The 8,936-nt window shown below is 40.2% G+C and overlaps 1 protein-coding gene across 1 annotated transcript; it reads left to right on the forward strand.

Annotated features, from left to right (window-relative positions):
* Positions 1 to 2,548: 2,548 nt before the first annotated feature.
* Positions 2,549 to 7,923, forward strand: LOC311046931 (uncharacterized protein; the record flags this gene model as incomplete). The annotated part of the gene is made up of 5 exons (XM_084059510.1): positions 2,549 to 2,566; positions 4,933 to 5,156; positions 5,685 to 5,738; positions 6,696 to 6,739; positions 7,490 to 7,923. The coding sequence occupies 5 exons, from the start codon at positions 2,549 to 2,551 to the stop codon at positions 7,504 to 7,506; spliced, it is 357 nt and encodes a 118-aa protein (XP_083915636.1). The 3' UTR covers positions 7,507 to 7,923.
* Positions 7,924 to 8,936: the final 1,013 nt, after the last annotated feature.

Consider the following 8,936-nt stretch of genomic DNA (forward strand, 5'->3'; position numbering starts at 1 on the left):
TGGAGTTCTCCTGAACAGCAGATGGCAGAAAAGAACCAGAAAAGACAGGTGTGTGACTGTGTGCATGTGAGCATGCATACTGCCCTCCTCCTGTCTCATTTTTCTATTCTTTTTTTTAACTTTTCCCCCCTACTGCTCAACGCAGAAGACAATGTTCTATCTTAAAGACAAATAAGACAAATGTGTGTGTGTGTGTGTGTGTGTGTGTGTGTGTGTGTGTGTGTGTGAGTGTGAGTGTGAGTGTGTGTGTGTGTGTGTGTGTGTTTGTGTGTGTGTGTGTGTGTGCGCGCGTGCGTGTGTGCGCACGCGTGTGTGTGTACATATATATATATATATATAAAATGTACAAAATGTACAAAACAAAACACTCCAAAAATGTATTTGCTTTGACATTTTTGGAGTATTGTGTATAGATTGACGACACTTGCAATCTGCTTATAACACTGTATAATTATAGTTATAAGAACTCATAAATACTCATAGTGCTTTAAACAACAATAATCATGACACATTCTAAGTCATTCTATAAATAATGACTTAGTTCAAATATTAAAAATACTTCATAATTGCTGGACACTCACAGACTTTGTTTTGGCAAGGATATTATGTATTATAATGATCTTAGTTGTAATAGATTATAATCTTATAATCACAGTTTTAATGAATTATAGTGTGATTTTAAGTCTCATTGTGTGCTTTAAGTAAAGTAATTACTTTCCTGAAGGTGTAGGTAAACTGTGTGTTGGTCTTGCATAAATTGAATGCTATTTGTTTTACTTGAATGAAAGCATCCAATGACCACTTATATATATTGCATTATAACAGTGATTGCATTATAAAATCATTATAATGTATTACAGGTATGAGAATTGTAACACACTATGATCCTCGCCAAAATAAAAAGTCAGATACATAATATCATTAGACGTTATGAGCCATTATAAGGAGCGTTATAATGTGTTATGATTGTATTATGAGTACTTATGATTGCTTGTACCTGTAATTATACAGTGTTATAAGCAGATTACATTGCATTTATACTTGACCTTATAAGTCATTATAGAATGCTTTATAATGTGTCACGATTATTGTTATAAAGCATTATGAGTATTTATGAGTAGCCTACTTATAACGATAATTATACAGTGCTATAAGCAGATTATAATGGATTACAAGTATGCTTATAATGCAAGAGACGTGGGATGCATAGTGTTACCAAAAGTTGTGTTGGTACTTGACTTGTTAAACCACATGTACTGTACTGAATAGGATTTCTATCAATATTTATCAGTACGCTGCTTGGTAACTGAAGATGCAACCATTGGGAGGTTGTGAGGTGTCATGTTGTGAGGTGTCCCGTCAGACGGTGTGTTGATGTACAGGTTAATGAGTCTGTGAGGCGTCACGTCCCGTCAGTGTCGTGTGTCGATTTGTACAGTTCAATGGTGCGTGTCATCACTGTGTAAACACGTCACAAAAAAAACCCGATGTCAATTTCTACAACATGGCACGTCCTTTCTCTCCCTGTTTTGCTTTTCTTCTGTCTGAGAAGGGTCTGTCTTCTTAAGCCTTCGTTTATACTTAGTTGCGTGCCAGTGTCGTGCTCAGCAAATAGCAGATCTACAAGCTCACCACGGGTCAAGAATGTGACGCGTGGGGTTGTCTTACAGGTTTGTGATTCACTTACTCTACCTAGAGCTGCCAAAATTACAAATTTAAGTTGACGATTAATTGTCACTCAAATAATTGTGATTAACGATTTAATTGTGTGTTTGGCAATGAAGCCTTTTAGGCTTCCTAATCAAAAATTGCACAGAGCAGATATGACAAATAACTTATTATAACGTTTTTTTTTTTAAAGCGGAAATAGCTGATCTACAAGCGTGTAAGCTTGTAGATCTGCTATTTCTGCATTTTTTTTTTCATTAGAAAATGTGTGAAAATCTTTCAACATGGAAACGATTATGACGATTATGCAAAAATAATTGTGATTATCTCAAATAATTGCGATTAGACGATTATGTAATAATTGTCACAGGCCTAACTCTACCCCCCCCCCCCCCCCCCCACAACTCCTGACATAGCCATCCACCTTCCCATTCTCTTTCCTTGCTGTCATCTCTCTCACCTCCCGCCCTACCTCTTACCTACTATCTTTCTGTTAACATTTTTGCCTCAGTTACAGAACTGTAGTCCTGAGGCTATGACTGCAACTCCAACTAAATATAACACACAACAAAAGAGGCCTTAATAATAGACCTCTTCTCTGTGGTTGAAACCTGAAACAGGTGTGTGTGTGTGTGTGTGTGTGTGTGTGTGTGTGTGTGTGTGTGTGTGTGTGTGTGTGTGTGTGTGTGTGTGTGTGTGTGTGTGTGTGTGTGTGTGTGCGTGTGTGTGTGCGTGTGTGCGTGTGTGTGTGTGTGTGTGTGTGTGTGTGCTGGGATGATCTCAGAAGTAGGCGGAGCTGCCACTGTGTCCCCGGCCAGTGCGTACCTATAAAAAGGTACTGCTTCAACATCGCCTTTTGATTACAGAATACCTGCACTCCATGGCTTCAGTTGTACAAGTAAGTATCTCTCTCTCTCTCTCTCTCTCTCTCTCTCTCTCTCTCTCTCTCTCTCTCTCTCTCTCTCTCTCTCTCTCTCTCTCTCTCTCTCTCGTTGATAGCGGTATCAGCTTCTTGTACTTTTCCAATTGTAATTGTTGATTTGCACTCCTTAATCTATTCTGTAGCCTACATGACTGTTTTAACATAGCCTGTAATACAAGGCTACTGTAGATTTGGGCTCAGTGAGATAACTTCAGCTTTAATTCTGAGTTTTCAGGACCATGACGGTGGTTCATTTCTACTGGGCTCACTCATGTTGCATACCTAGCCTGCTCTGGAGCAGACTATTTTCGAGATAAAATATCAACGCATATAAAAGCAGTCCAAACAGTTGCTGTCCAAACAGTTCTCTAGGAAAATGGCATCATCATTTGTAGTTTATTCTATGGAGCTCGGTGTGGATTGTGAGAGAGTTTCTAGGAGCGCAAGAGTGTTCAGAAACCAGGGGAAATTATTTGGCTTTTCCTGATGATTTTAGTTTTTATATGAGAGTTATAGATTCTCATCAGACAGAGTCTGACACAGAGTTATCTGTGTCGGCTTCTTAAGCCGTACTGACGGCTGCAAGCAATATCAAAACCATTTAATTGAGCTGGATTATGTTTGAATTGTCTAATATTATAGTTTGCTATTATAGTTTTGTTTGTAAAATATATAAAACAGTTATGTTTATGTGAAAGTGCTCATGGGTAAACCAAGGTTGATTTACTGAGTTGATAACCACCTTCGTGTGATCGCTTAGCATGACTGCAGTTATTCGGATTAGTGAAGCCAGATAACAGGGAGATGTCCTAGGTGTGTTAAACTTGTTTCATTGTACAGGCCTCTTGCTTGAGTGAGCCCAACCGTGTGTGTGTGTGTGTGTGTGTGTGTGTGTGTGTGTGTGTGTGTGTGTGTGTGTGTGTGTGTGTGTGTGTGTGTGTGTGTGTGTGTGTGTGTGTGTGTGTGTGTGTGTGTGTGTGTGTGTGTGTGTGTGTGTGTGTGTGTGTGTGTGTGTGTGTGTGTGTGTGTGTGTGTGCATGAGTAAGCAGCAAATGTCCAACAATTGGTAGGGTATTGTAGATGATCACATTTCAGTTGTGTAATGAATCTGCAGATCTGAATTCACCTCATGCGATGGATCCTTTAGAGTACGTTTGCGTGTGCGTGCCTTGTCTTGGGTTTCTGGTGTAGAGGGTGATTAAGTCTGAGAGAGGAAGACGGCTCATATGCTAATTAAAAGTGTGCACGCGTGCGTGTGTGTGTGTGTGTGTGTGTGTGTGTGTGTGTGTGTGTGTGTGTGTGCTCACATGTCAGAGTGTGACATTTGAAGTGTGAATGATAGAGCAGCGCAGCTGAAGACCAAGGTAGTACATTTCCACTGCTTCACATGGCCTAATTCTGTAGCTTTGTCCAAACTATATACTGTGATCCATCACAAATAGTCGTTTTGGTAGGAAAACTATGATCAGCATTTAGAATAACATTTGAGGCTGGATCATTTATTTATTTGCTCAAAGTTCCTTAACAGTAACAAGATGTTAGTCCTCCTAGTAGGCTAAAGAAGAAAAACAAATGTACAGGAAACAGGACATTGTCTTGGTACAGTTGTTTAGGAACATTTAGGAACATACTTAACGTAAGTACATACTGGCACATATGGTGCAGGAACAAAAGCACTATACGTTTAGTTAGAGGTGACTAATTGCTATGTGCATTCAGTGAATCGAGGAATATTTGTGGTATCGGGGAAAATGCTTTCCTCTTGAATCCTACTCAAACTATCCCTGTACAATGCTCCACATTATTGATGTTTTTATTGACAAAATATACTGTAAACTGACATATCTGTCAAAAGGATAAAACGAGGGGAAAAAAGCTCCAGAGCTTACTTCCATTGTGGTCCTTTGAGTGCAAATGTGTGTGTGTGTGTGTGTGTGTGTGTGTGTGTGTGTGTGTGTGTGTGTGTGTGTGTGTGTGTGTGTGTGTGTGTGTGTGTGTGTGTGTGTGTGTGTGTGTGTGTGTGTGTGTGTGTGTGTGTGTGTGTGTGTGAGTGTGTGTGTGTGTGTGTGTGTGTGTGTGTGTGTGTGTGTGTGTGTGTGTGTAAACTGAGTGCCATGTTTAGTTTAGTTTAGTTTAGTTTAAGTCTAGTCTAGTTTTGTCTAGTTTTGTTTTGTTTTGGAGGATAAAAAAACTAAAATCTATAATAAATATATTCATACTATTTCAACATACTAGACAAGTAAAATAGTAGTGTTTTAAGTGGAAAACACATTCAACGTCATACATCATCATAATACAACTACCCTTCATAATCCATTATTAAACTCTGCTCTTCCCTCCAGTGTGCATCCTGTTATGCACAGAACAGTATCCAGCCCCTCCAGCTGTTCAGGAGGGAATCTGGACAAGCAGACTGCATGTCACTGTTCATGTACCGCGTGCCGCGCTACGTCCCGCGGCCCCGCCTGGTTTACGATGCCCCCAAAATGACCTTGCGGCAGGTCTGTCGCTTGCTGAAGATGATGAAGCAGGTCAGGAAAAGAGAGGCTGCCACAGCTAACAGCAGGTGAGAAACAACCTAAACGAACCTAGATTTCACTGCAGCCTTTTCCCACTGAAAAGTCTTCCAAACTAAGTGCAGGGCTCCTCTATCTTGACCCTATATTGAATAGGGCTGCATTTATCGATTATTTTCGATTAATCAAATAATGTTGAGGCGTGTTTTTTTTATTTTATTGTTATTATAAATGTGTATATAATATATTAAAAATATGGTTTATATTATATATAAAAAGTATTTGTAAATGTAGAACATTTGATTTACTAGTAAACGTTGCACTAGATCTTTTTGACAAGTTGGTTTCACCAGTCTGGGGGGTTGAAAACATTGAAAGGTTAGAAAAATGATACCTTAAATTCCTCAAGTAGCCTACATCCTAAGAGTAAAAACAACTACCTGTAGTAATATGGTGTATGGCGAATTGGGGAGGTACCCAATTTGTATTTTAGTTAAAAAGAGCCCAGTTGATTGAAGGCAAAGTGAGTAAACTGAGCCGAATAACGTACAACCGTCTGCTTAACCTGTTTAACACAGGTGTACATGTGTCTCCATGGGTCTCACAAGTGAAGCAGATACTGGACGACTGTGGTATGTCTTACCTTTGGCTGACTCAGAAATAACATTGACTGGTTGAAACTAACTGTTGAACAAAGGTTGAAAGATCAGTTCTTGCAAAAGTGAACTTAATAGTATGGCATCATGTGACATTTATGTAGAGTTCAAACAAGAGTTTAAGTTGGAAAATACCTGCTGTGTGAAAACCAAGTACAGACAGGCCATTTGTAATTTTAGGGTGAATAACACGAGAATTCCAAAGGTTACTGGCAGATATAAAGGGCTGGAAAGAAGCCAGAGGTTATGCAATATATGTAACGAGTTGGGGATGATGAATATTAGCATTATGAATTTTAGACAAAAATACCTGCCAAAGTATTATACAACTCACCCATCTATGTTGAAATTAATTTTACTACTGCAATCTGATAATCCAAAAGGTATTTATAAATTGGGTTATTTTCTGAAAAACGTTCTTCCTGTTCAAATAATGCATGCCATGCCTTTTGCTACGTCTGTATGAATATTGTTATGTATTGTATACTGTCTATTTATGAATCTGTGCTCCATACCATAGTCGTGAGTTAAATACATGATGATGATGATGATGATGAGATCTTTTAGAATTGAATAAATCAATTAGTCTGGTTAACCACGCCTTATTTTATACTTTACCTTTTCACCCCAAATCATTTATCTCATTCAAATAGATTTTTTTGAATCTATTAAATCGATTAAATTGATTAGCTCGATTAACTGTTGCACCCCTAATCCAGAATCTTTCCATTGGCGTCCTGGCAGCATTCCATTTGCATGCAGAAGAGTCATTTATTTTACACATTAGAATCTAATGTGTAAAAATAATGTGTGTACCTAATGATTAGATACACACAATGGGATGATAAGCGATGATCATGATTGATGATCACTCGCACTAATCTGGTGATTGATATTTGACGAAGTATAACCAAAGATCCTTTTTTGCAACAGTGGACAGGACACCAACTTGCTCCTGTGGTGTGAACACAAGCAAAGTGAGAAATGCCAACCTTATTACAATTAGAAATACCCTCCCCCACCACACACTCGCGCGCACACACACACACACACACACACACACACACACACACACACACACACACACACGCACACGCACGCACGCACGGACACACACACACACACACACACACACACACACACACGCACACACACACACACACACGCACTCGCACGCACGCACTCACTCGCACGCACTCACACACACACACACACAAGAGCGCGTGCGCACACACACACACACACACACACACACACACACACACACACACACACACACACACACACACACACACACACACACACACACACACACACACACACACACACACACACACACACACACACACACACACACACACACACACAGACCTTTATGATATGCTTTGATCTCAATTCATTGCCATCATCGTTGCATCCAGCAGGAGACTTTGCCTTTGTAATTTATATTTTGTCAAATAACATATTAATTAGGCTTAATGCTATATCACTTAATGAGTAAAACCTTAGCATCCCTATTTGGGGAGGAACATTTGCTGAAAATAGCAGATCGACAATGGTCTACAATTCGTTGCAACGTGACAAGTTGTGAGCTTGTAGTTTGGCTATCTAAAGAGATTTGGTGTAGAGGGGGGAAAAAGTGGACCAAGTACAGAGGTCAACTAAGTAGTTTACAAAGTGGTTAGTCTCTGTCTCACACCACACTCTATGACTTTCTTCCTCCATAGGAAGCAGGGGTCTGTGATACCGACCCCAACATCTCCAGTCAAGTCAGAGAGGAGGTGTCTCCCCTGCAGACGCAGACGCAATGTCAGCATGAAACGTTTTGTCTGACATTGCCCCAAAAGACCTGGCTGTTCACCAACCGAACCCCAAACGGCCCACAACCAACACATGCAGTAACCTCGGAGACCAACCGCACCCCTTTCAAAAGCATGTAGTACATTCAAGCATTTCTTTCCTACAGCTAGGAGTTCTTTAAGGATGGTGTTCCTGTGCCCTGGAGGTCCACAGTGAGAGGGCATGGTAATATTGCAAAACCCACTGCAAACATCTTGCCACAGGTCATTCTTGCAACTTTAGACTTTGGTTGACAAGGAAAGCACAGCTACAGTGATTTATTTGCTATTTGGAATGGGCTTCCTTGTTGGTTCCCATTGTTTGGCAATGAAGGAATATAATGAATCTTTTTTCATTGTGTATTTTTGTATGTACCCAATCAGTCTCACAGCTTTGTACAACCCCCACCTTAACTCCCAACCCCAGACATGGATGTGAAATTCCATCAGTCAATATTGTCCTCCTCTCCTCTCCTCTCCTCTCCTCTCCTCTCCTCTCCTCTCCTCTCCTCTCCTCTCCTCTCCTGTTCGCACCAAGTCTTGTAATTACAGCTGTGGAAATTTTGCATTGGCCAGGACACACGACACTGGAGAAGCGATAAGCACCTTGTTGATTTGTTTCTCTGTTTCATCCTAGTTGTGTAATTGTCTGTGTGTCTGTGTGTGTGTGTGTGTGTGTGTGTGTGTGTGTGTGTGTGTGTGTGTGTGTGTGTGTGTGTGTGTGTGTGTGTGTGTGTGTGTGTGTGTGTGTGTGTGTGTGTGTGTGTGTGTGTGTGTGTGTGCGGAAGGGGGTAAATGATAATAAAAGTGGATTACATGTTTCATAGATACATTTATTTATTAGTCATCATCAAATGTACACAAATAGAATACATGCTGACAAATTAACTAATCTAATGGTTTTTCTCAGTAGGGTTTGACAGCTAATTAAATGTGTGATATTTTGTTTGTGATATCATATATCAATAATATTGCTAAAATATGTAAGCATTAATGTATCATTTGAAAGTGCAGATTCTTAAATATAAATATATATATATAACTACAAACGGCAGCTATGTTTCAATTATGTTGTTTGTGGTGTTGTTTTCTGTTAAGAGTGCAATGAAGTGTAATAAAAACATTTGATGGTAGTAATATAATTGTGATAATTGTGTGTGTGTCCATCATCAGATATTCGTATTATCAGGGGGCACGGTGGCGCAGTCGGTAGCGCTGTCGCCTCACAGCTAGAAGGTCCTGGGTTCGATTCCCGCCGGGGACGCTGTGGGCGCTGGGGGCGTGTCTTCTCCTCCGCGTCATCAGCGCCCATACCCTTGGTGGGGTTGGCGAAAGG

This window comes from Gymnoscopelus microlampas (genome assembly GCF_963454915.1).
Source record: "Gymnoscopelus microlampas genome assembly, chromosome: 6".
Lineage (NCBI taxonomy): Eukaryota > Metazoa > Chordata > Actinopteri > Myctophiformes > Myctophidae > Gymnoscopelus > Gymnoscopelus microlampas.